Source organism: Salminus brasiliensis, chromosome 9 (assembly GCF_030463535.1).
Source record: "Salminus brasiliensis chromosome 9, fSalBra1.hap2, whole genome shotgun sequence".
NCBI classification, from domain to species: domain Eukaryota; kingdom Metazoa; phylum Chordata; class Actinopteri; order Characiformes; family Bryconidae; genus Salminus; species Salminus brasiliensis.
In genome coordinates, this window is record NC_132886.1 from 13,797,460 (window position 1) to 13,825,369 (window position 27,910).

The 27,910-nt window shown below is 39.2% G+C and overlaps 1 protein-coding gene across 1 annotated transcript in view; it reads left to right on the forward strand.

Annotated features, from left to right (window-relative positions):
• Nucleotides 1-27,910, forward strand: part of poln (polymerase (DNA directed) nu) — a 68,097-nt gene that overhangs the window by 5,314 nt on the left and 34,873 nt on the right. The window contains exons 2-13 of the mRNA XM_072688050.1: nt 1,158-1,579; nt 1,994-2,163; nt 2,265-2,377; nt 2,724-2,872; nt 3,478-3,546; nt 3,623-3,683; nt 4,287-4,351; nt 4,821-4,904; nt 5,147-5,242; nt 5,642-5,698; nt 5,794-5,847; nt 6,360-6,425. Of these exons, the coding sequence (XP_072544151.1) occupies nt 1,158-1,579; nt 1,994-2,163; nt 2,265-2,377; nt 2,724-2,872; nt 3,478-3,546; nt 3,623-3,683; nt 4,287-4,351; nt 4,821-4,904; nt 5,147-5,242; nt 5,642-5,698; nt 5,794-5,847; nt 6,360-6,425 (1,406 nt within the window). The remainder of the gene's footprint in view (nt 1-1,157; nt 1,580-1,993; nt 2,164-2,264; nt 2,378-2,723; nt 2,873-3,477; nt 3,547-3,622; nt 3,684-4,286; nt 4,352-4,820; nt 4,905-5,146; nt 5,243-5,641; nt 5,699-5,793; nt 5,848-6,359; nt 6,426-27,910) is intronic.

A 27,910-nucleotide genomic window follows, 5' to 3' on the forward strand; every position in this document is an offset into this window, starting at 1 on the left:
GAATCAGATGTTCAGCAAGCACATAAGGTGTCCACATACTTTTGTACTGAGGTTTTTAATGCAGTTAACTATAGATGTAGAGAGAACATAGTTGCAACTTGTTTCCTTGGGCTACTGACGAATAGAAGTATAGCAGTGGGATCTTAAGTGCTTAGTATGGACATTTATGTGAAGTCATCTCAAGGTGTGATAGAAGCTACTGAATAATGGAAAATGCAGATGTAAAGCATGCATATTTAAGAGACTAAAGTTGAAGGTTAGGCTGTGTAGTCTTTAATGCACAAATCTGATTTTGCTTTTCTACTTCACCTGATCCCACTGGATTAGCAGATCTGCATATTATCGTTGTGATCCTTCTTGAGCAAATTACTTGTAAATAAAGGAAATGGTCCAAATCTGACCATTATTCTTCTTATTCGCATGTTCAGTGCATGTCATGATAACCAAGCCATGATAATCTAGCATTAAATAGAAACAATATTATATGCTTTATTATTAATAACAAAATGCTCTGCAAATTTCTTGTTAGCCATACGTTCTGACAAGATGTAGCTCATCAAATATCCTTTCTTTCTTTGAGAATAAGCTTTAAAATGGTAATAAGAATGTGTCAGATTGTGTAAGATTTCTGTAATACACACTGAACTCTGGAGCTCTAGAGTAGGTTCATATGTAATGGCATTACTACTATTATTCTTATAATATAATTATTTTTTATATTATAATAATTAACAAAAGAAAGTGGCTTGATGGTTGGTAAGTGGTTCCAGATCTCAGTTTCAGATTCCAGTTCCAGTTTTTCTTTTTCATTCTTTTCTTTATTGGAGAAATTTCATTCTTTTCTTTCACTGAGAGTGTCTAAAGCTCACGTATTTCAATGGAAATTGTTGTATTTGAGTTCAATTTAATGTCTCTCTCACGGAGGCTTTCATTCATTCTGCCATTCAATGTCTTCAACTGAAAGGTGGACAAGAGGAGTTCTGGAGTGGAGATTGTGACCAAAACCATTGTTACTGCAAACAAACTTGGAAAATGGAACCCTCCGCAACCTTCACCAGGCCATCCCAAAACCACTCCATCCCAGAAATCATGCCATAAACGGACAGCCAACATGGCAAAATTCTCCAGCCCCTTTCTATTGTCTTCGGCCTCCCCAGGTACTAGAGTGCCTCTTTTCCATCAGTCACAACAGAGCAAGGCCACAAAGCAGCTCCAGAACCGCCTGAAAGCTGTTCAGTATTTGAAAGAGAGACCAATGCAGACTCCTACAACTCAGAATGAACAAATGAAACAAGAACCCAGCGCAGAAAAAAGCAGTGACATCTCTAAACTAACCAGACAGAAGCACACTGCTTCAATGATGAACAGTTCGGTACCTTCAGAGGGAAATGAGAATGGAGATGTGACCTCTGCATCATCCAAACTCACCCTTGCCTTGACTTCTGACTCACGAGTTTGTGATGCCAGCCATCTGTCACAAGAAGAGAAGATATGTGTGTTGGAGGAGGCTGGTAGAGCAAGGGCACTGGTGGTTACAATGGTATACCAGGATGGAAAAACACAACTGGACTCTCAACAGGTAGGTTAAAAATCCGAGTGGAAAAGCAACTCCACCATTCCTAACCGTGTTATTCCCCACTAAAATCCATAACATTTGGATTTTCACTTTAATATTCCTGACACTGGTCCTCAATATCTATTTGAAACTGTTCTTAAATTTGTTTTTAAAGAAAAGTACAAAACTAAACACAGCTCTGCTCTTATAATGATTGATCCCATTGTCCTCATAATTGAACAAATCCCAAATTAGAACATTGGTAATTGTCAGATTCTTTGTAAAACTGCGAATGAGTTTTACAAATATTTTTTTATTCTCAAGAACGATTGAATAAGACCCACTGTGTTCTCAAGGTCTTCTGCTTTTCCTGTATTTCTTGTATTATGTATTAATGCCTAGATCCTGTCCATCCTTGTGCTGCATCCTGTTGTGCAGAAGCCTATACCCGCTGTGTGTGGACTTCTGGTTCTGTTTAAGAAGAGTCTGGAGTCATTAGGTTTGGATCAAACAGAAGCTACTGAGGAGAGACTGCTCTTTCTGAGGCTGGAGCAAAGACCTGTCCGGGCTCAGCAAGACCCACAACACAACCAAGATCTATTTACTAAGTATGTGTGTGAGGGGGGAAAAATACTAATAATTCAGATGACTGTATTAGGGCAGACTAAATAGAATTTCTCCTATTAAAGTGTGTGCATGTGTGTTACAGAGAGATACTGTTGCAGATGGTGTGTGGAAAACAAAGTTTAGTTTGTTATAAAGCTAAAGACCTGCTCCGGACAGTACTCAGGCACTTCAACAGAGATCTGGGCTGGAAACAAGGCAAGACACTTTTAATGACTAGTCCAGTCTAAGTTATTTAGCCCTTTTGTGACAAGCATCTTTACTGCTACTAGGGAGTATGGCTCCCTTTTGCTGTCATGTTTCATAGCCAGACACCAGCTTCTGCCAGCGTTCCTGAGAAACCTTTTGCCTATATTCCTCAAGGGCAACGGCTTCCAGTTCACTAATATTCTTGAGTTTGTGTGCTTTAACTGCTGCCTTCAAATCCCACCCAAAGATTTTCCATGGGCTTGGACATCATTCAGACACTTGTGCCAAGTTTAAAAAACATATATGTACCTATAACATTATTACAGCAGGCTGATTTCTGTGCTCTTCTGTGCAGTGGTTGGTTGTCAGGTGCTGGATCCTCAGATTGCTGCCTGGTTACTGGACCCTGCTGATTCTGCATGCTGCTTCCAGGACCTGCTCATCAAGCACTGCACATGTCCAGCCATACACACCTCTGCACAACCTGCACTTGGGCACAGTAAGGTCAGAGCACATCACACATATATAGACCTGGGCCTGTGACCGTTAACCCAGGGACTGCTTTAACAGCTCCCTGTGACATTTAAAACAAAAAAGAATGATTTGGACCACAGCAAGGTTGATTGCAGCATGCAAATATCATACCTAAAAGAGGACATTTTCATCTAACAAAACAGCTTCTTTCACTGAACTTAGGTTTTTTTTTATTTGACAGAACATATGCGCCATCTCTCTGTCAGTTTGCTCCCAAATGTTTGCAGTCAATGCAGGCTCATATGCACTACACCTACACAATGTGCTATTAGACACACACACCCAGCACCTGTCACTTGACAAGCCTGCACTTGGACTATTTATCAGAATTCACACAGGCACTCTCACTTCCCCATCCTGCAGTCAGAGGCAGCAAGGTTAACACACACACACACACACACACACACACACACACAGAACCACACACCTCCACAATGTGCACCAAAAAAACAGACATTGACACATCTTTACATCCTGTACTCATGAAGGTCAGACAGTTATTTTAAAACTCAGGATTTTAACTGAGTTGAACCCATTCCTTTCTTACTCTCCTTTCAATTCAATGAATTTTTCAGGTAACCCAGGCCATCTCTAGCATGTCTCTCCTACACAGGCTCATGGTGGAACTCCAGAACAAGCTGCAGGTAGAGGCCTTGGGCCCAGAAATACCTTTTAACAAATTTTGTGCACGCACTCATGGTTTCTCTGCTTCTTCCATAGACCCAGGGTCTTTGGCAGCTGTACTTCTGCATGGAACAGAAGATGATTCCAGTACTAGCAGGTGAAATGTTTTGACATCTAAATCTTATTCAGTGGAACTCTGCAAGTACTATGTGTGTTTATTTATATGTGTTTATATGTGTATGTATATAAGATAAGATAATCCTTTATTAGTCCCACAGTGGAGATATGTGTATATATTCTGTTAAACCCCTGCTGCTATTGGTTTGAACAAACCCATGCAGTGGTGGGGACATCCAGAAAACTTTGGAACCAGACCTATATTGTTTCGACAAGCTCATATGATTCTTGAAATGCAAATATTCTCATTACTTTTTGCTGCATTAATGTTTGCTTTTATTCTGATTTTCTTCTGATTTTCTTTCGTTTTACATATACATTGCAAATATTGCCCAGATGTGATTCACAGCAGTTTCCTTAGGTTAGGACATTTGTACAGTATTGTATAAATAGAAAATCAAAATATCTATGACGGAAGCCATTCATAAATTAAGAGACACAAGTACATTCAATTACTTGACTGGAAGGCAACTCAAGTCTAAAAGTCTCTCTCTTTGTCTCTCTCTCTGTCTCTCCCTCTCTCTCTTTCTTTTTCTTGCTCTTATGCTCTCGCTCTCACTTGCTGACATTGTCTGTTCCTTAGCTATGGAGAGCCACAGGATCCATGTGGACAAAGAAGCCTTAAAGAAGACATCAGAGATGCTGGGGGTAATAACGAGCGAGAGAGAGTGTGTGTGTAAGGACAGAATATCTGTCAGTGCCTGTTCTCAGTGTAATGTCTTTGCAGTGATTTAAATAAAAGAAGAGACAGTTGCTAATCTCTTCCTCACACATACTGTCTGGGTGTGAACACACAGACAGACTCACACACTCAGTAGGTTATAAATAGAAGGGAGTATTTGTCTTCTGTAGCAGGGATCTTCTCCACAGCCGCATAACCTAATCTCTCTCGCACTGTGTGTGTGTGTGTGAGAGAGTGAGAGAGAAAGATATGGATATGAAGATGAAGAGCGTTCTGAGAGAACACTCCACCCCAGGGAGTTAAACTAGAGTGTTAATATTGATGGCTCTGAGCCTTTACCTGCTCAAAAAGTACAGTACAACCTGCCCCTTTCTGTCTGTCTGTCTGTCTTTTTTTTTTTTTTTTTTTTTTTAAAAACCTCTGTTTCTATCTCAGGCTAAGATAAAACAGTTGGAACAGGAGGCCCATCAGGCAGCAGGTCAGCAGTTTCTAGTGTCCAGCAGTGCACAGCTTCGCCTGGTCAGTATGTACTTGTGTGTATGTGAGGCAGGTCTGCAGAATATAATTAGATTGCTACATATTGTAATGGGTATATTGCAATATGTTGTAACTGCCTTATCAAAAGCTTCATTTAGTTATGTTTACCATTGACCTTTATATTGTGTAAATCTTTCATGACGAATAGACCAATAGTAAATGTCCAAAAAGACTTGGTAAAAAACCTGGGTTTTCTAATGAAGCAATCTTTCTCCTGTTGTCAGATTCTGTTTGAGAAGCTGCGCCTGCATGAGCGCTGCGAGAATAAAAAACTGCCCAGGACTGTGCTCAAACAACAACAGTCCACTTCAGAGGCTGCGGTACACACACTTTTGCTATTGATGACTTGATGCAGGCATACAGGCATATATATTATATATATATATAATTTTTTTTTTTTTTTTTTTTTGGTAAAGATTTGGTTCTGTGTTACAAATAAAATATAATAAGCTTGAAATAATGGCATGTTCTGGTACACTACACAGACAAGCGTATTGGGACACACGTATAGGTGCTTTTATGACATCTTATCCTAAATCCATAGGCATTAACATAGATCCAGCCAGTTTGGAACACTGAAATTCAATGAGCACTTTAGAACGACCCATTCCTGCACTACTGTTTGTCAGGGCAGATTGCATGGCTAGTGTGCTTGATTTTATATACCTGTGTCAGTTTTAATGTGGTGTGGTTTCCAATGAATTGTCTTCCTCATATAGCTGTTGCAACTCCAATATCTTCACCCTTTGCCCAGAATTATTTTGGAATACAGACAGGTGAGTATAAGTGTGCATCTAAAACTCTGTTTGGGTGTTTGCTGAGTCTCTACATCCAGTGTGTGTATGCAAACTTGTAATGTTTTCCCCCACAGGCTCACAAGATCAAATCTACTTTTGTGGATGGGATTCTGTCCTGCGTAACTAAGGTAGGCCAGTGGATGATGGCCCCTGTATTTGGTTGTGCAAGCCAGTGTCAGTACATTGGCCAAGACATTTATAAGTAGTGAGTTCTAGAGGCATTTGTGATCCAGAAATAATAATCAAACACTACTAATCTTACTAATATTCCCGTAAATGATATCAATCAAATAATCATAGCAACTAGGCAATAATTGTAGCAAATAAGCACCAAACTCTCTTTTAAGAAAGATTTGTAGGACTTAGGGCATGGATTATATGGGATTATTTTGGCTTTGATCAGCTTTAAATCATCCTCAAAAGTCCATATAAAGTTTTATTGGTTTATTTATTGTAATTTATTAAAAGGTGAACATCATGGTAAATGACACTAGGTGGCATTTAATAGTTATTAGTCTCTCTCAGGTTTCTCACTTCTGTTTAAAAGCCTTTGTATAGACCCTAATTAGATGTAATATTACTGAATGTTGTGTAATGATTAGGTGTTATAATATTTGCATATTACCCCCTCCCCCACCAGTCATTCATCTCTTCCACATGGAATCAGACGAGTACAGTGAGCGGCAGGCTATCAGCCAAACATCCAGTGAGTGCACTCCCATTCATCCCATTCATTTGTCCTATTCTTCTATGCCTTCCTTTATCTCTAATCTGTATCCATCTTTATTACTTCTACTCACACAGTCGTTCTGCATTCCTTATATCTTCACTTCATTTTCACTTTTATGGGAAATTATTGGAATTATTTTGCTTTCCTTTCTCTTCTGTATTTTGTTTCTGTTCTCACTCTCTCTCTTGCTTCTTTTGCTTCTGAGTCTTTTTCAGACTGCCTCCCTCTTTTTCACTCTCAACAAACACAGACATTCAAATACTCTTTTTTTTTTTTTTTTTTTTTTTTTAAATTGATCTACACACTTTACGCACGGCTCACTCACACACACTCTTTAACACCATTTGAGATAAACATACAGCCTTTTGGTGAAACTCAAATGACTTATGTTGTGTGTTTGTATGTGTGTATTGTAAAGGTTTTAGTGATGGGTTGAGCAGCTTTGTGAAATCAAGAGAAATAGCTCTGCTAAAATATTCAGTCTTTGGGGTTCATCTAAAATCAACACAGAGTCAAAATGATACACCACACCTAATATTTAGTTAAATGTCCCTTAGCAAGTTGCACCTTTACCAGACCTTGTTGGTAGTCATCAATAATAGTTCAGGACAGGGTATCAAGGCCTGTGTCTTGGTGGTTGTCCCTAACCTTCTGAACCAGTTTCCTCCCAGCTGAGCATGGCAAAGTGACTTTACCTCCGTATAACTTGTATGTACATATTGGAATCTGCAGTTATTTAGAAATGGCTCCAAGAGTCATTCACTTGTTTAAAAGTATTTATCTTCTTGGACTTTTCTTTAAACTGTGTGTTGGTCAGGATTGAGATTTTTGTTTTGCAGTTGAATGAGCCCTTGTAGTTATTTTGGGACAGCTAGGCCTTTTTTGTATTGCTGAATCATTCTCTCACCACAACAACTGAGCAGTCTGGGCTTCTGTGGCACACACTCATACGCGCACACAGGCTCAGGCTTAATGTGCTTTGACGCTGAGTGGCATTTATTTGGTGTGTTTTAGACAGTCTGAAGGCTGTGCTATATTGCTTGCTGTCTCTCTCTGTCACTCATTCGTACATGTTTATGAACACCCTCACTCTTCCATTATTATTAGTTTAAGTATTTAGTGCTTGAGTAATAAACTCATTTAATGCACTGCTGTTTTGAGTGCTTTCTGTACACGGTATCTCGTTCAGATGCATTCATTTAACCTGCCTCCTGTTCCAGTCCAGGTAACTTCTGTTCATTTACGTTTGAGGTTGAAAAATCTGATATTGAGACAGTCCTAGTCTGAGATTGACGGAACCTCACAATGTGTCTTGCTGAATGTATCTCTCCTCCTTCGTGTGTGTGTGTGTGTGTGTGTGTGTGTGTGTGTGTGTTCAAATCAATATCACATCTCTGTCAGTGTATTGTCAGGGTCCTGCAGGCGCAACTTGAAACTCTTGTCTCTCTCCCTCTCTCACACACGCGTGCGCGTACACACACACAAGCACACACACAATCTCGTATCCTCTAATGGTCTCTGCTCCTTCCATCCTAACATTCTATCCATCACTCTGGCCCTGCTTGTCACTGACTTGGTACTGGTGTCGCTCTAATTATGTTCTGATTGTTTTTGGCGAACAGCCAGTCTTTTACTCATGATGTAAGATCTCACGTCTAGGGTTGCAAAGGGGTGGAAAATTTCCAATACATTTTCAGTAAATTACCGGTATCTATCCATGGGAACTTTAGCTTAGGGGTAGTGCATGAAAACGCAAACTTTCCGTGGAGATTTCGGGAATTCATGGGAAATTATGGGAATTTATTGGAATTAATAGGAAGGAATAATTTATTATTGTTTTTTTTTTTGTCAACATCAGACATGAAGGCATAACAATACAAATAAATGTACTATGGGAATTAACATGAATAAACTGATAAACTGATAATTATGGGAATTAACTGGAATTAATGGGAATAAAATCAGAATATTCCAAGCTAAAGAAACTGAGAAACTTAAATATTGTTGGTAAAAAAAAAAATACATAGCATAAGTTTGTCTAAAATAATTAGATATGATACCAAAACAGTTGAATAGCAAAGCTGCTCTTCAATTGTAACAGTAATAGCACTGAAACATTAAAGCAACTATAAAAGCAAGGTTTAATCTCACAGTTGCTGGCAGTCTGGTAAATCATAAAAGCTTAATGAGCAATTTAATTTCAGACTAGTTTAGCTAGCAGGCTAGCAAGAGGTTAGCTTACCAAGGCTAGCATAGGCTAGCTACCTATATTTCTTGCCTTAACTAGTTTCTCGCCTTAAGCATAGAATATTCCCATGTTATTCCCATTAAGTCCTGTTAATTTCCATAATTACCCATTTATTCCCGTGGTACATTTCCCAAGTTTGAAAATTCCCAGAATATTGCAACCCTACTCATATCACAGTGCCGCATTTTAATCTGTATCTCTTAAAATTTTCAGTGCGTCTTTAAGATGTTTCTTAAGTAGGACATGACGGATGTAGTGGCTGCTTGATGTTTACAGACAGAAGTACTGGCTATATAATAAAAACTCTCTGAAGGAGATAAACAGATATTGGCAACATACCTAAAGCCAGGTATGGACTAGAGGTATATAAAGCCCCCCAACATTAAGCTGTGGAACGGTGAAACTGTGTTCTCTGGAATGATGGTTCTCCATCCAGTACTTTTGGGAATAGTTAATCATCCAGCATCCTGATTCTGGATGTGCCAGAATTTAGTAGAGAGCCTTCCCTGGACAGTAAAGGCAGTTACTCCAAAAATAAAATGCAAAAAATGCAAGATGCATTATTTTTATTACAACTGATTTCTAAAGAAACAGGTGTCCCAATAATGTTGTACCTAGTCTATATGTAACCTTTAATGTTAGGATTGCATGTTTTACATTATAAATATATATAAATATGATCTGATGCTGCCTTTTTACTTGGATATGCTGTGTTATGAAGAATAAACAAGCATTATTAAACAGTGACCAAATTATAATGTAAATGACAAGGATTAGTATTATTAGGAAAAACACAGTAGTCGTAACACAAGTCTAGACATGCACATAAACACACCTCCCTTCACATCACATCTCTCTCTCTCTCTCTCTTTCTCTCTCTCTCGCACTCGCTCTCTAGCATACACAGATTTGTCTTTCATGCTTAGTCACGCTGTACTGCTGTGACGAAAGTCACCTACTGATGAAAAGTTAATGCTGCCAGTTTTTTTTGTTTCTTAAAACCAGCAAGTTCACTCAGCCACACATCCAGTGCTTTCCTTTTAGTATCTGCTTCTTTCCAAGTTTAGTAGTAAGGGTTTTGTTTTTTTAAACATACTGCTCAGTGAAGAATTACATTTATTGTACATCCACTGTGCATTCAGAAAAAAATGGTTACCTAATGTTTTCTTAACCAACAAAAACTTTCTTCTATAAACAGTATAACATTATTTCTTAAATTTCTCCATTTTCTGTCCAATTTAGAAGACCAATTATTTGTTACGAGCCTTTTCCATCTCCACAGTGAGGCACAGATCTGACACAGTCATGATATAAGAATGATTTTCAGCAGCATGGACTGGAAAGCTTGTCAGGATTAAGGGGCGAAAAAATAAGAGATCGACGTTCAGAGAAAATCCTTGAAGAAACCCTTCTTAAGAGCACCAGGAGCTCAGATTAAGAAAGATCCAACAGTGGGATCTTTCAGGACAGTGACCTGAAACAGAATGTAGGATTGACTTCAGGGCAGTCTTTGGCTGTCCTTGCGTGGCCCAGCCAGGGCCTGGACCTGAACCTGTTTAAATACCTCTGGAGAAGCCTTAAAAAAGCGGCACAGTGACATTCCCTGTCCATACTCGCAGTACTTTAGCAGCTCTGCAGAGAGGAATAGAAGATGATCCTCAGATCAGGGCAAGCCATGCTCGTAGCATCACATGCGAGAAAACCTGAGGCTACCTAGGGTGCTTTAGCAAAGTTAACCAATATGAGAGTAAGCTTGTAATTTATAAAAATGAGGAAAAGTCATAGAGGTCTGAATACATTCCGAGTGTATTGGATTCACTTGCAGTCAATATAAATTTAGGATCTACTGCAGTGACATAACAGTGAGTTTTTGTGTGTATGTGCAGTTTTTGATGCTATGTTCCGTCAGTGGCTGAATGCACTCTGATTATATAAATTGGCAGTTGTTTAAAAAGATAAAGTTTAATTAACAAACATAACAGAAAGTTTTCAAAACCAGCAGCAAGACAAATTTGTTGATGAGGCGCTGGACACAGCTGCTAGGTGTCGGTAGAAATCAATATATCACATTTTTAGGGCCAAAGCCTTTTGCCAATCGCTTACTTTGCTTTTTTGAGTCAACCCATTTGAAGTGCTGTGGAACTCAAAGCACTTCCCATGCTGATGTACTTTGGAGCTCAAAGTGTTGTTAGTTGTTTTTGTTAGCTTTGCTGTGTTCTGATATTCACTGTATTGTGGCATGATTTATCTTCACATTTTTACTGAGGTGTTTTCCTCAAGCATTTACAACCTGCAGTTTAGCCTAAAAAGTTCATCATCAACGTATGATTGAAAATGGATATTACTCCGGATAATATTGATTTTTTTTTGTTGTTGTTCACTTTTGACAAAGCATTTTCGTAAGAATGTGATCATTCTTGTTCTTCTAGTTTTATGTATGTTTCTGTATGTAGATATTTTGACTACCCACATTAATCCCCACCTCCCCACTCCCAATCTCGCCCAATCAAGAATCTGCATAAACCTGAGAAAAGGACCATATAAGATTGCAGACATTAAATCAACCTCTAGGTCCATACTAAATGTTATTATAGCACTGCTTTACTGGCATTGTACTTTGTTATTATTAGTAGTATCATTACTAGTAAGAGTATTGTGCTGTTAATTTAATACACTTTTAATGTAATTATTATTGGTGTTTATGATGGTGTTACACCAATATGTAACCTCAAGTTCAAAATCATGTAAGCCTTTCTTAGACAGTTGCATTGGGCGTGGAAGGTTGCAGTGTGACTTGAAAATCAGGATGTGTATTACCACAGTTTAAAAAGGTACCCTGTACCAAGATCGCAGTAGCAGTATGATTTAATGTTGTGCATATTTTAGCCAAAAACCCAGCGTTTTCTGATATTTAAATCTGCAGGTGTAATACATGCAAACTATCAGCGATTCACAATACTGTCATCAGTTGACTAAAGCCTGCTCTCTTCCATCTCTCTCTCTCGCTCTCTCTCTCTCTCTCTCTCTTGTTATTTTGTTCTTTACCATTTTTTTTATTTCTCTCTATCCTTTACCATCCTCTCTCATTTTGTGACTTTTCCCTTCCTCTCTCTCACGCTTTCCTTCTCTTGTCCCATTTCTGTCTTCTATTCTGTTCTGTTGTTTTGTCTGCCACTCTTCATCCCTCTTAATAAATCTATCCTCATCCGTAGCTGCAGAGTCAGAAAGAAACCTGCACACACAAAGCCAACAATGAGAGATTTAGCCGTGCAGCATAGAGGTTCATTTGAGGCAGCATGTCTACAGACTGCATCCTCAAAACCTTCAGACATACACACACACAAACCGTGCAGCAGCAGAAATTTAAGACAGCCAAGGGTTCTGTTCTCCTTGTGTGTTTTTATTGCCAAAAATATCAGCAGTCTGTCAAAGAAAAAAAACTAACACACACTGCAGATTTTAGTGAAACCAAAAGGAGGCTGAGATCCTTTCAACGTGTCTCTCTTTCATCTGAGAAGCTCAGGTGAATAGATTCAGATTCTTTGCACTTTCCTTTTGCTGCTGATGATGGCAGTTCACAAGACTGCAATTTAAAATGTGTTGCGTTGAAAGTTCCAGCTAAATATTAAATATTTGGAAAATAATATCAAGATAGAAAGATTGTTGTAAAGCTGCATACTTTGTGTCTACTTGGATCAACCAATTAAGGAAAGCATTTTAAACTTGTGAGGTGCAAAAATTGGGGGAATATTTTCCAGGACCATTCTTTGGATGGAAAGAAATGACAGTCACTGTGAAAAGCAGTTGCAGTAGTACTTTACATTACATTTTCTAAAGCTGTGCGCAGACTCTGGTGAATCAGACTTTAAAACTACATCAGCGAGAGCAAAAAAAAGGCTATTGAATGCCTCAGGGGAAAAATATATGAACTGAAATGACGTCAGAACAAGCAGTGGTAAATAGCCCAATAGCGGTTTAGTCATTCTAACTTTGAAGATGTGGGAGCAGCATTGAAAAAAAAAGTAGTAATAGGAAAAGCAGATTTATAGAAGCATTCAGAGAAAGTGTCTGGAGAAAAGGCAGTAAAGCAAAGTGAGCCAGTACTATAAAACATCATACAAAGGCTGTCGGAATAATATAATGTGAATGACCTTCTGTGGGGTTCATTCATTTAGAATGCTTAAACACAAGCCAGAAATGTTTGTTGCTCAGCTTTGAAATTGAGAGAATAAAAGGAAAGCTTAAGAGTAAGATATCAGTCAGTATGCCATTGTAATTTCTTTTCAGCAAGACAGAAGAACTAAAAACAAATTGATGATCATTAAACACAATATAATGCATATAATAATTGTGTTTATTTCAAAAAATATTCAAGATTACTCAAGTAAACTAAATTACTCAAGTAGCACAGATGGTTTTATGGCTTACGTACAATCTCATCCTGGGTTATTTTAAAACCAAAAAACAATCAAATACAGAAGGTTGACGTTTAGTTGTGAACAAGCATAGTTTTAAATCGATCATTTAATAAATGTTACACCGTCAGTCTGAGAAAAATCATTTGGCTAGCTTCTGAACACTGCATATCATATTTGGGTAATATCCTGTAATATTACTCTACTGCCTCAGTTTAGATGCTTCGTTCACTTTCTGTGACTGTTCTGTGTCTCTCAGCTTGTCCAAAAATGCATATACTTTAGTGGTTTTAGAATTACACTCCACGACTACAGAGCGAACCCAGGAGCAAGAAATGCCAACTCTCGCATAATACTGCTTTAAGGTTCACTGTATGTCACGGTATGCCATGTAACTAATTATTCAGCTATACCAAGCTTTTTTCTATTCTATCACTGTTTTCTATTGTAGAAAATTCAGATATGAATATGTTGAGATAATACAGTTGTATTAGTTAAACTACCACACTTTAGACCTATTATTTAAAGAAGAGACATATATGAATAAGTAAGATGAAAGCTTGATTGCAGTTACTAAAGAGGCTAACAGCAAATGAGGATGCCTTGAGCTTGGATGCCTTGTAAGGGGTTAGAAGTAGTGGTAGTAGCAGTACAAAATATTATAATAATGCAAATGTTTTAGAACATTGAATTGACAAAAAAAAATGAAAGTTGGCTTTGACAAACCACCTTAATTTTGTGGCTAGCAGCTTGCTCCCCCTGTGCATTGTGTATCTGTCCCACAGTCATTGCTCAGCATGAGTCATTCTGTGTGCTACCTGCTGCTCTGAAGATAGAGCTACACTTTCTAGCTTTAGCACCATTTGCGTAGTTTCATAGTTCTTTTATTAAATCTCTGATCTCTGTAACATGTTCAGCTCCAGTGTATGTGTGTATGGATTTTATGTTTATCTTGAAGCTGAAGCACATATGTGTTTGTTATCCACTGTCTTTAGTTTAGTATGCTGCGTAGAGCGATTACAGTAGTGACTGCTGAAGTATCTACACTGCTCTGTGTTCTCTACGTCTAGGTGCCGTGTATGACTCATCTTCAGTGTGTATCAGCTGCCCTGCAGACACTGTAATGCAGCTGTATTACTGAGGGAGGATAAAACAGCTTGATTAATTAGATCCACCACTGGCAGTGTTGGGAGGAGGAAAGGGGTTTGTATGTGTGCTAATGAATGTGTATGTGTGTTTGTCTGTCTGTCTGTCTGTCTGTCTGTCTGAGAGAGAGATGAGCGGTAAATTGCAGTCACCCACTTGCTGAGACTGTAGTTTGTGTGTGTATGTGCGAGTGTGTGAGAGAAGGAACATCATGACCGCTGCATGACTCGTCAGATTTTGCTGTTTGGCGTCTCCGTGGTTACAGGAATTTGGTGGGATTATCTGTCTGATAAGGCATTAAAATCTCACACCGAAGCCTTAAGAGTATTTATGAAAATTTAATCGCCATGTTTTTACATCCATTAATTCTAGCAGATTGATGCCAATGAATGTGTTTGAGAGATGTTATTAAATCCTTCCTTGTCTTTAAGGTGGTAGGGGGATGTGTGTGTGTGTGAGAGAGAAGGCCTGTCTGTAGATATGTTTGCTAGCTTTGTAGCAGTGCCTTGATAGTTTGATTAAGTGTAATCAAATCACTACAGCAGAAAAGAGGCACTATGTACGCATTCCCTTGGGGTCTCACACAGTTTCTCATACACTTGTAAACATGTCTATGCCAGATGTTTAGAAGCAAAGGGAAGAAACACCCCCACATTCAACATTTTGGCCCATACATTTACATGTACATAGGCAGCAAATACCATTAGTAATGTTATGAATGTAATAAATCTATGTAAACGAATGCAATCATCCCCCAAATAAAATTCTATTTGCACATTGAAGTGTCCGCTGATCTGACTTGACAGCTCACACACACTGATCAATTGATAAAATGAGCCACCATGTACCTGTTAACACCTGGTCACTTGATGTAACTAGTATTTGGATTGTATCCTGAGGAGGTTTTTGCAACATGCAGTTACACTGGGTAGTCAAATGCATCCCCAATTAGTCAAACTGACATCCAATTACTGTGGGAGGAAAGATGCTAATTTGCTTGTTGTGCTGCAAATATTACTGCAGATTTCGGTTGCACTGGGATGGGCTTTAGTTGTCGAATGTAAATACATTGTTATAATGTGGCTCGAATGCACCTCAGTGCACCTGAATGATTGGATTTGTATCTGTTTTAAATGAGTCTTGGGTGCGTTTACACTTGTAATTTTATGTGGATTTGCCTTTTCCAGATATAATCCTGATTTTCAAGACACATGAAGTGACCAGGTGTTAACTTTGTTGGTGTTTCTTTCCTAATCATTGCTGCTTCAAACTGTCATTGGACAGTTCAGTACACTTTGAGGAGAACGCCAATTACCAGTTCTTTTATGTCAACTGACAGACTCCTGCACTGGGTAGCATTGCTTTAATGGATGGTGAAATAGCAGCAGGTGTAAAAACTACATTATAATTAGAGATGGACCGATCCCTGATCATCTTTCAGTGTGATTGATTGATTACAGATATCTTTCCAGGCAAACTTAGTAAAGCATCACAGGGCTTCTGTATTGTGTGCTCAACATGAAATGTACTTTACTCCTTGGAGTCAACCACATTTAAAACTTTGTAGACCTCCAAGCTTGAGCTGAGAAAGCCTGTGAATTCCTGTGCGGAACCTACTTAAGTTAAATGTTGCAAGTGTCTCGATTTGTACATAAAATGCACATCAGAATGGCTTCCTAAAAATGTAATTCCTCTCCTGACCCCCACAAACACCCTCAGTCTTGCCACTATAACCTCAGAAAACATTCCTCATTTGCATACACAAAGGTCTTGAGTAAGCCGCTGGCCCTGTGTGTGTGGTGGTAAACTCAGCACAGCATTTTCCTGCTGTCAGCTCCTCTCTGTCTGCATTATGCATCAGTGAGATGTTTCTGAAACACTCCGTCAACGTTTCCTCAAAGCTCAGCTCATTGCAAGGAAGCTGACTGCAGTGTACACACTCAGACACATTCAGTTGCTTAAGCAGCAGTGGAGATATCCACTTGGTCACTGAAAACGAGTGATGCGTTCAATGTTCTTGATTGAAATGTGAACATCATTTTCATGTCTTAAAAATATTAAATTAATAAATAATAAATAAATCTTAAATAAAAAGCATGGCATCAGCACAATGTTATCCATCAGGCTGCTTACATGTGTTAGTGTTTGTGTTGATTTATGGGAACAGAGAATGGGTACAGAGAAAAGTGTCCATATCCCCTTTATACATTCAGAAAAGTTGATTGTTTGGAATGTGCTGTTATTAAAGTTGAATTTGGAGTCTGCTGGAGTTGCTGATGAAGACTGTCTAGATGAGCAGTGAATGAAATGAGATGGCTTCCTGTAGGTAGCATTTACTGTGTGCGTACGAGAAATGAAGTCTCCATCAGTAGTCTGTGGAGTTTACAGTATATTGAGCTTGTCTTGTTGCTAATGTGGTTTCTGTAGGTACTGGACAGAGAGGGTTTAGACCTGTTTAGTCATCAACAGAACAAGCAGAACAAGGCTATTACTGTGTTAAAGCATTGCCATTGTGCTTTCAGAATTCAAAATAAAAGACAAGACAAGACAATGAAGAGAAAACCACACTCAAGGGAAGCCCAGCTAGTCAGAGTCAATGAGGTGCTCCAGGTTGTACCAGCAGGTTGGTAGTGCGTATGTTGTGGAGCAGTCAGTAATGGTTTATTCACTGAGTATGACTTGATTAGCTCTAAAACAACAAGCACCAGTGTTTAATTGGGTTTGGCTGCACGGTGCTCCGCTTTGTGTTTTGTTAGGCAGTGCAAACAGTGGCAGATGAGCAATAATAGCAGGAGGGGATGGGATGGGATATGTGCACAGCATGCTAACGATAAGGAGTGAGCTGATGAATGTAAGAGAAGAAAGGTACTGAATATGTATGCAGTAGCTTTTCCCACCAAAGCCCTTTAGCGGTTGATGTGGTGGCGCTTGTTGTTCTTTATTAACAACTTGTGTAAAATCACAGGCAGGACTTTTTGTACATTTTAATTTGGTGTACACACTCGATAACCTGAAGGTGTTCTTGCTAGGCAACTGTTGTAACTATTATTCGGCAAAGATGAGAGTTTTGAAAGCAGTTCTTAGAAGTAATAAAACTAAATGTGGCCTTATGAAGCTCATCCTTTAATTGTCAGTAGGATTTTGACTTTAATTCTGATACTAAGAACCTGTTTACATCTCATCACTTCATGTGTGAAACCTGTCATAAACTTGTAATAATTGCCATGCAACGAGCAAACCTGCATATTCGGTCCCTCACGACAATTGGATTTCAGTCAGAGTATCCAGAGAAGTGTTTGACAACCAAGTGTAAATGCATGAGGTCTTTCTGATGTGTCGTCTGAACTCTAGTCTAAGGTAATCCAGGTTGTTTTTAAAAGCGGATGTTGGCGAGATGGTACAACCTGGTCAGCTAGTGTTCGCTTTTAGGCTAACATAGATATTTGCTTCCCTAGGTTTAGCTTCCTCACTCACCAAGCTTGAGCTCCTCTTCTGCGGATACTGCTGCTTCAAAAACACCACACTTCCTTAAAGTGGTCGTTAGGGCAGGAAATGCTTTTGCTTAATGTCGCCGTTGGCTTGCTCACGGGGGTCTTTGACGCTTCATGTTATTTCTTCTTTCTTCTCTGTCTCTGTTCTTTATTAAGTAATAATTATGTAAAGCTGCTTTGTGACGACAACAGTTGTAAAAAGCGCTATACAAATAAATTTGACTTGACTTGACTTGACTTAATGACTGTAAAAAGCATGGAAAGTGCGATGTGAAAAGTGAAACCACCACAAGTGTAGTGCCTCTGCTGGCTGGTCGCAGTTATTCTGCTGTATCTTAAGAAGGAAGGGTTCCATAAAGTGATTGACAGCCTGAAAGGTCTGCAGGACCTTTCTGTTCATTACATGGAGTAGTTTAGTTGAAGTCAAGCTGTCAGGTAGCTAGCTAGTTAGTCATAATATGTTTTATAATGTGCCGTCGTGCTGGTCGGACAGACACCCTGTGCAGCTCTTTGCAGTTTTTTTCCAGAAGTCATAAAATGGCCAGTGCAATCTAATTAGTTGTTAGCCAGCCAGCTAACATTAGTGTAGTCTCTGTCAGTTCTCTAAATTTCTTTTTTAATTGTCACCAATGCTGATGGTCTGAAATGGGGGCAGTTCTGGCTCCATTTCCAGTCTCTCTGCACTTTTGGTAGAGACTGACTACTGCATACCAGGAATACCTTATAAGGCTTACCTGATGTTTTAGAGATATTCTGACCCAGTCGTCTAGCCACCCCAGTTTGGACATTTTTAAGAACTGACGGTTCACTTGCTGCCTAATATTATTCACCCCTTGACAGATGCCACTGTAGATGAAAATAATGAGTGTTTTTCACTTCATCTCTCAGGAGTGCTAAAGTTATGGCTGATTGGTGTATCTTATAATGAAATCTCTCTTTTAACACAATCAAGAACATTTCATATGTGTAATAAATGTTTACACTGGGAACCATCTTTAATAAAAAAAAAAAAAAAAGGTTAATTTTTAGCCATTTAAGCTCAGGCAGTTTTCTCAAGTAGTGTGCTAAATGCAGTGAGCCAGATTCATAAAACTCAGCAGTAACTCAATTTAGTAGTGAACTTATTCATATTAATGACTAGCGCTGAGTGCCTATTTGTGCCAAAATGATCAGAAAATATTAACATTTAGAAAAACAACAAAACAGCGTCCATCCTCTGTGGCCCGAGGTTCAAGTAAAATCATCCAGGAAAACGCAGTTTCAGTGTCCGCGAGCACGATGGCCAATTTTTAGACACCTGTCTTCAGTGAAGGGCTTCATTTAAACAGCTCATAAAACTTCATGGTTTTTGAAGATTTTTCAGTTCTGGAGAAGAGTAAGTGCTGCCAAATCCTGCCACATCTAGCTTTAGAAGCTGTCAGTGGTGTGGTTTTGGTAAACTGTTCATTTCCAGTGCCTGTGTGACGTACTGTGCGTGTGTGTGTGTGTTGAGCACTGCTGATGCTCTCATTCACCCACAGAAAAGCCGAGGCAGCATGTTTCCATGTTGCTATGCCAACGGGGTGCCACTACGGGATGGTGGTGGAGCTCGCCCGTCGTCAGGGTGATTGAGGGGTGCCGTTGTCATAGCGACCGTGCTAGATTAGGAAGGGAGACGGGGAGCGCAGCGAGTAGGTAATTTGGTCTGAAATGTGTCAGGAAAAGGAAGGTGTTATTTTGATCAGAGATAACAGCAGGGATGGAAATACTCCCTCTTTGGTTCAGTGTTGAACGAGCGCGTGTGGCTGGTACCCTTTGTTTTTCTGCACATACACAGTTTAAGACTTTCAGTGTGAGATTGGGGTTTCAGCTTGTTAATTTCATATAAGGTTGCAGTAATACTGATTGCTGAATCGTATAATTTAAGTAGGTTTGTGAGCCAAATAAAGATTTTGCCATACACTATATGATACTGGGACACACCACTTAATTATTGAATTCAGGTTTCATTCAGTCCCATTGCCACAGCCATGCAGTTTGCCTTTACAAACATTAGTAAAAGAATGGGTGGTTCTCAAGAACTCACTGAATTCCTGTACTGTAATAGGGTTCCATAACCCAGCGTACTGTAATAGTCCATTCATAAAAATGTCTTCCCTCCTAGATATTCCACCATCAACTGAGTGATATATTAAAAGTTACAAAGCAGGGTTGCAGACTGCTGAGAAGCATAGTACACAAACATCTCCAACACTGACTCAATATATGCAGACTTCCAAACCTGCTGTTAGAGCTGAAAACAGAGCGGACAACTCCATATTCAAAACCCTGACCCTGGTCTACAAAGCCAAGAACAGACCAGCCCCTCCGTACTTTATGGCAATAGTCAAAAGCCGATCCGCACCAAGAGCCCTTCGAGCTTCAAGTACGACTCGGCTCGACCCGCCAGCACTCAAAATCCACAGAAGACTTTTTTCTGTCCTGGCACCAAAGTGGTGGAACGAGCTTCCCCTGGGTGTCCGAACGGTCTTCAAACACAGACTGAAGACCCTCCTCTTTCAAGAATACTTGGGCGAATAGCAGAGTGGTCTCCTTCTGACTTGTTTTTAGTAGTTTCTAAACTTAGAGGTATCTTTGAATGATTAGCCTTTTCAAACTAGCTGAGGTTATCCTTTGGTAAATAGCAAAGCACTTTTGTAAGTCGCTCTGGATAAGAGCGTCTGCTAAATGCCTTAAATGTAAATGTAAATATTAATGCCTATGGATTTAGAATGGGATGTAATAAAAACTCATGTAGGTGTAATGTGTTAAGAGTCCCAGTACCTTTGTCCATGTAGTTATTGGGTCAAATCCTCAGCCATGACTTCACTGTGGTTCTTGATAGCTGAAGAGCGTTAATCGAAGACTGTATTTCTGATTTGTTCTGAAGTATCAGAACAAGGAGTTAGCTGCTTCAACAAATGCCTCTTACTGAAAATGCCGCTCCACATTCCCTTTCTTAGGTATAGTGATGGTAGACTGGCAGATGAGGCAAACGCAATTCGAAAATGACATAGTGAAAAAAAATCCTCCTCCCATTGCCTATGGAAATGGTAAGTTTTAGGCTTTCCTCATTTTAAACCCTGAAGTTCAAAATAAATAAATGGAGGCTAACTGGGCAACTCGCAAGCTTGCTAAAGTTTTGCAGCACTTAGCGCTGTTGTTTGCACATTTGCGGGGACCCATGTGTCAGAAAGTTAGATGTCTGAGTGACAAATGTTATAGCAAGGGTGGATGATAGACTGACATTTTTTTATCTACCCACACTACTTTTGTGATCAATCGTTAGATTGTGATCGATGTATTGTGCGCCCCTGATGTAGCATATTTACAGGGAGTGTTAGAGAGACCAGTGTTTGTTAGCAGCATTAGCCTAGCATCACTGTAAACTAAAAATGCATGTTAGTTACCAGTTATGTCTTGGCTTAGACTATACGTACTTACATACATACATACATACATGCATTTATTGCAGTGTTTAAAATGTACAGTAGTGTGAGTTGAGTGAAGTCTTCGGTGGGTGAAGTGTGACTGAGCTGTTGGACACAGTTCCAGTAAGTAAGTGCAGGGTGCGGAGTGTGTATGTATGGGGCGGAGGTGTGATGAGACCAGTGAGACAGCTTTGTGACACACTGGATTGATGCATTGTACAACTGCCTGTTCAGCAGCCTGATGGCCTGGAGGTAGAAGCTGTCTCATAGCTGTCTGGTTCTGTTCTTCATGCTTCTGTACTTTCTGCTGCTGGGCAGCTGTGGACAGGCATTGGCTTGGGTGGGTGGAGTTCTTGATAATCCTCATGGACTTCCTCAGACAGAGGCTGGTGTACAAATCCAAAAGGTTTTGAAGATGTACCCTGATGATGATCTGGGCTGTGCACACCACCCCTTGCTGTGCTTTCCGCTTAAGAGCAGTGCAGTTCCCATACAGGCCAGCAGAATACTTTCCACAGTGCAGGTGTAGAACGTCAGGATGTAGGATTCATACTAAATCTCCTCGGCCGTTTGAGGTAAAAGAGGCGCTGTTGTGCCTTCTTCTTCACCCATGTTGTGTTCTGTCCATGTACTGTCCTCTCTGATGTGGTTGACTGTGGTAAAATTAGACCAAGATTAAGCTGTATCAGAGTGATGGCAAAGGGCAACGAGTGAACTTCTTAAGCATGCCATCTCAGCTGTGAAACATGGTAGTCGGGTGTCATGGCTTGGGCAAGTATGACTGCCACAGGTCCTGGTGCACTTGTCTTCACTGATGATGTAACTGCTGAAGGCAGTAGCACAGTGAATTCTGAGGTGTATGGGAACTTCATATCTGCTCAAGTTCCAGTAAATGCCTCCAAACGTATTTGGGCAGTGCTTCATCCTACAGCAAAATAATGAATTGAATTATATGATTTGAATCCAATTGAGAATGCATTTCAAATGCTGAAAAGAAAATGTCAGGAAACAAGCCCCCGAAACAAGCGAGCTGAAGATGGCTGCATTAGAGGCTTAAAAGCATCACCAAGATGTCTGATTGGTTTAAACTTTTTGAACTGTAGAGCAGAGGGCATATCAAGGTAAAATGTGCTTTTGTCCCAAACATTATAGAGGACACTGTGCATAAATATTGAGGCTACATCGACATGGAAAAACTGCTGCCAAATAAATACAGTCAAGAAAGTCGCAAGGCTTTACTGTATATTTTTGTAACCAGGCTGCATGGCTTCTATTCACTTCTATTACTTCTGTTCATCCACATAGTGAGGTTTGACACTGATGTTTGGTGGTTTTTAAAGAAAAAAAAAGAAAATTAAGCAAAATGCTAGTGTCTATACATTTGTTTGTACATCTATCATGCATGGATTCTGCAGCTCTTTACCAGGGGTAGGCAATAGGACGATATTTCATCAAATCTTCTTTAGTGATTCAGTGTGATTAGTCCTGGTTTATTGGATGAAGTGCAGCAGACTTTAAATAAAATAGACTGGACTCAGAATATTTGCGTTGTATTATTTATTTTTTTTAAGATTTTGATGCTACTGATGCGTTTTGACTTAGATTACATGATGTGATATGTTATCGCAATGAATATTGTGTATTGAGACAATTTCTTTGAATATCATGATCTAATATTTTTACCATATCGCCCACCCCTAACCTTTACTCATTCTTTGTTAAAGAGAAAAGAAGGGAGGCGAATTTCAGCTTTTGTGTCTTGTTTGCTGAAATCACTTCACTGGCTAAACACTCCTGAAGAAGCAGACACAACTCTTTAATTCCTAACCCCCCCCCCCCAGAAAGCTAGTCTTCCACTTCTGGGCTCAACAATGTTGTAGCTGATTGGTATCTATCAGGTTTAGTAACAAAAGCAGCATGCTCATGTTGGAAAATGCTGATGTTTTAATGTTTTAGTACATAAATCCACACAGCTTTAAATAAAGGTACACTCTAATAACTACTGGGTTGTTTCTTTTACCCAATCTGTGTTGTTAACTTGTTGTGAATTTGCTTTGGGTTATTTACACAGTGCTGGGTCGTTTTAGGGTAGCTCTATTCCAAAAACTAGGCTGCAACCAAGGTAGGACAGGTCATCTGTAGTGAACGCTCCTCCTTAGTAGCCTGTTGGTCACACAAATGGAACAGTCAAACGAGGCAGCATGGTGATGTCACCAGAAAGGTACTGCCTTTTGCACTTGCGGCTGGAACTTGGATCCTGTTGCATTGATTTTACTTTTTTTTTTTTTTTTTTTGTGGGCATAAATTATAATTTGAAAACAAACTCCGCTTTGTTTTCTGTTATTGTTGTGGTGCTGTTTGTCCCCTCCTCCCTTCTCCACTATGTATTGTATGTGCACAGGGAACTATGGGTAACCAAGGGCTGGGAAGGATGCATCAGTTGCGTCCTCAAAATGTCTCCGAATGTAGGCTGCATTTCTAGGCTGTATAGGAAGGGTCCTTCAATGACGTAGTGGCCGAGAAATACAGCCTACTTTGGCAGCAACCTAGACTTTGGAATGCAGCTACAGTAACAACCCAGCCAATGGGTTAATTATCAGAAATAAATAACAGCACCTGACAAAGTGACTTGAAATGAGTGATTAACCTGAGGAAATCACAGAGCTAGTATAACATCCTTTCTTCAGGCAGCAGCACAAAGTCACGAATGACAGGAATTGGTAAGTAAACTTCCATCATAGACATTTTGTTACTTAATGTTAAATCAAATTAATCAATGGGTATTTTACCTCAAGTAAAAATAATACTCTGTTTTTTTTCTGAGCTGTTGACACATGATTAATGGAGTTAGTTATGTTCGTAATGTTATGTTTGGGGTTAGTAATGTTTGCCACATAGTTCATGGAAAGTGATTTAGAACATAAAATGTTTCATGTGTTTTGTTGAAAGTCTATAAAAGTGTATTTTTTAACTTTGTCTCTTTTTTAACAGGTTGAAAATGAATTATTATTAAATATCAACATCAAGCTGAAAAGATTGTCACTATTGAGCAATATTTGTTAGTTATCTTCCTGGACTAATATGTACTTTATTTTATTAAGAAATGGAAAATAATATATAACATTAAAAAAACAGCCTATGCAGACCCAGAGAAACCATATATTTGGGTGACTCTTATGATCCAGTCTGTTGAGGTATTCGTATAACCCAGTGGGTCAGTTTAAGCTAGCATATGTTCTGGTATTTAGTAACCCAGTGGAAAGTGAGAATTGTCATTGTATTTATTGGAGTGTACATTTAAGGGCAGTGAAAGATATAGGTTCAAATGCTATTTGTAATATTGTTATAGATTGTTATAACTAAACATTAAACAAAATAATTGTGGTGTTGCCTCAACCCAGTCAGATTCCAGTCCCATTCCAGGTCCACAGTGAAACTGTAGCAGATCCTAATTTCTTTTTTTTTTTTTATGACCCTCAATGTCTAAAGTGAACACTAGAACCTTTTTCACCCATTCGGTCAATCTTCCTTTACTTGCTGCATGTTACACATATACCTGCCATCTTTTTGCACACTGTCACACGCCTATTCCATTAATGTACACTCTCATTAATAGCTTTTGTCCCCTGTGGTGTGAGCTAATGAACACCTCCTCCCACCTGTGCATGAGTGTGTACGTGTGAACGTAGAGAGAGGTAATGATCTGGACCCGCTCCAGAAAGGTGTGTTTAGGACAATTTGAGAGGACGAGTGAGAGTCTGCAAGTACTATATTGTAGTGACCAAACCTATGCAGCAGGTGGCAGCATAAACAGTGATGGAAGGGTTCACATTTTTATTGAATCATTTTAGTGAACTGTGGGTTTAGGTGTCAAAATCAGTTGTGAACCGTTTTTCGACCCCTCTGTATATCCCTTAGAATGTAGCACGTTGTTTTTATAGCTGTCTTTAAGGATTATGCATGAGTATATGACCTCTATTTTAATTGGATGCCCTCACTCAAAATGCTGAAATGTATGGAATAAACTTAGAAGTTTCCCTGGGGTATTTAGCTTACATATTGATTTGGCTGAAATAACAGCCACTCCTCCATGCAGAATTCTTTCAGCTGTGTAATGATTCAGTTTTTTTTTAGACAGATGGTCTTATGTTTTCCTCAAACGCCCTCTATCAAGAATTCCTTGTGGATTCTATGTTGGCAAGCTCTCCAGGTCCTACTGCAGGAAAGCAGCCCCAGACCCATGACATTTTCACCTTCATGCTTCACAATTGATTTGGGTTCTTGTGCTCAAATGTGTCCTATGTCGTCTGTCACTGTGTCCAAATAAGTAAATGTTGTATTCATTTGACTAGCATATTGTTCCAGATGTCCTGAAAGTGAAAACTTATGTTTTGGGAGCCTGAGCCTCAACTTATTTCAGAAAGCAATGACAATGTATTCATTTTCTTTGCAAAGGGCTATTTAAATCTCTGAGAATGTGTAAAGCATACAGAACAGCCTTTATGGAGAAAGCTGCTCGTTGTAAGGCCATAGTGTCAGTTGGAATACACTAGGAAGTGTGTAAGCCAGAAGTATGCAAAAGAAAGAGACACTCACTCATTGAGGAAGGAGGGGGTCTGGCTGCACACTGTTCATCAGACCTCAGCCTTTTCAGTACTGCTACAGTGTCATATCTGTTTGGAACATCCCACTTAATTAAAAGAACAGCTTGGTGAAAATTCTAATGCACATCATTTGTTATTTACATTAGAGGCACTCCAGACTGGTGTTATCTGGTATTTGAAGTGTGCTTCTTTAGTTTACACTGGACTTTGACGGCATAAGACACATCCAGTTCTTTATATGTTTTTCTGTTCAGACAAATTACGATATCACATCACGCTGTACGATTTACTTTATTCTATAGACACAATAATCAACTTCTCTGCAGAGCTGAGTGGTGCTAGCCATTTTGAGTAAGCGAAGCCACTTTTTTCTGAGCACAGTGTGTGGTATCGTTCGACTAGTAAAGTTAGCAAGCTAAGGTGACAGACCACTGGCATATCTGTTAAAGAAAAAGACAACCTATAAGCTACATATCATCAACTTACTGTAGCTTTGTGTGTTTATAAACCGCTCTGAAACACATAAATACATCCTTCTGTCTGTGTAACAATAAAAACTAGTATCTCATTTGGAAATAATGGAAAATGTCCCCATAGTAAATTCCTGTAGAATTCACCTGCCACTGAATTTTGGCCATGATGCTTTGCAGATCTGCATACTGCATACTGTGTACAGGTTCTTCAGTAAGAATTTGCTCATTATACCGTAGTAATGCTGTGAAACTTACAGTGTAGAGTTCAGAACAAATAACAATTACAATATCTAAGCCCAGTGTTTGTTAGCAAGGTTAGCGTAGCTTCTCCGGTTCTAAACTATAAAAGCACATGTCTTGGCTGTGATAACATTATGTTAATATTATTTTCAATAGACTGTTTTTTTAAATCTGAACTTGGCTGTGCATACATTAGTGATCATTCAGTGACAGATCAAAAGAGGACGTTGTGCCCCTTTTACTAAGCTACCAGGACATGTTTGGTGTCTGAGGTTTGCTTTAAATACTTGAGTTAAGTTGGACGCATTTACATTTTAAAGCTGACCTGAATCCTAACTCCCTTGCGGAGAAAGAGCAAAGCTGTGTGCTGTGTATGTGTGACTGATGTATATTGATTGTGTGTGTGTTTTGTCAGCAGTTACACAGAGAGCTGACCCAAGCTTCTTTATTTTCACCCCAGTCATCGGTCTTCGTAAGCACACTGTCGCAGACATCATCACCTCAAACTGTCACTGTACTCAGTGACACTCACTGTACTTACACATACACTTCTTTTACACAATGTCAGGACATGTGCACGTACCTTAGTCCTACATACTCCATTCCGTATCACAAACACACTGGAGAGCAAGAGGTCTGAGAGCATGTTGGAAAACCAGGGTTGTTTTATTAAAACCTGGAAATGAATGATATGTTTTAGAATTTGAGGGACAAAAGTTAAGTGAACATATCCCAGTTTCTATGTGATTTAGACGCACGTTTTTTAAATGTGTAAAATTGACCATGTTAGCGCCGCTGACCAAAAAAGGGCAGATGTTTAAGTTCATACAGCTCTAATCTGCTCATCAGAAGCTTTTACACAAACCTGTCCTATGGTGTTAACTTTTCAAAGCCAATACCATCAATTAATTCCCAGAACATTTTCAATTAATTCTGTAAATTTTTGTTTTCAACTTTCTGACCAGTTCTTTTAAAAGAGAAATCGTATGACTGTATGACCTTTTTTCTGACTCATATTTGATTGATCAATCATTCCTCACAGCAGCTTTTTAAACAACCTTACAAAACAAAAAAAAATGACCACCTTAAACTCTAAGTTGCCTTTAAAATCATAGTCAAGTAATTAGTCAAACTTTTTTTGGTGCATGCAGTAGAATGATAATCAGAAATCATGTATCTGATTGGAATTTAATTTATGTAATTAATAATTTTTCCTAGGATTTGTCATATGATACGCGTTGCTTTAACAGATTAAAAGTAATAGTAGTAGTAAGTAATATTACGAGATTTACTCAAATATCGCTCAGGTTATGCAGCTCTACGTCAGTTCTCGTCAGCGTCATTCTCCCTGTTTCACCAAAGTTACATAGTGCAGTTAGCAGCGTGCCGAGCTCA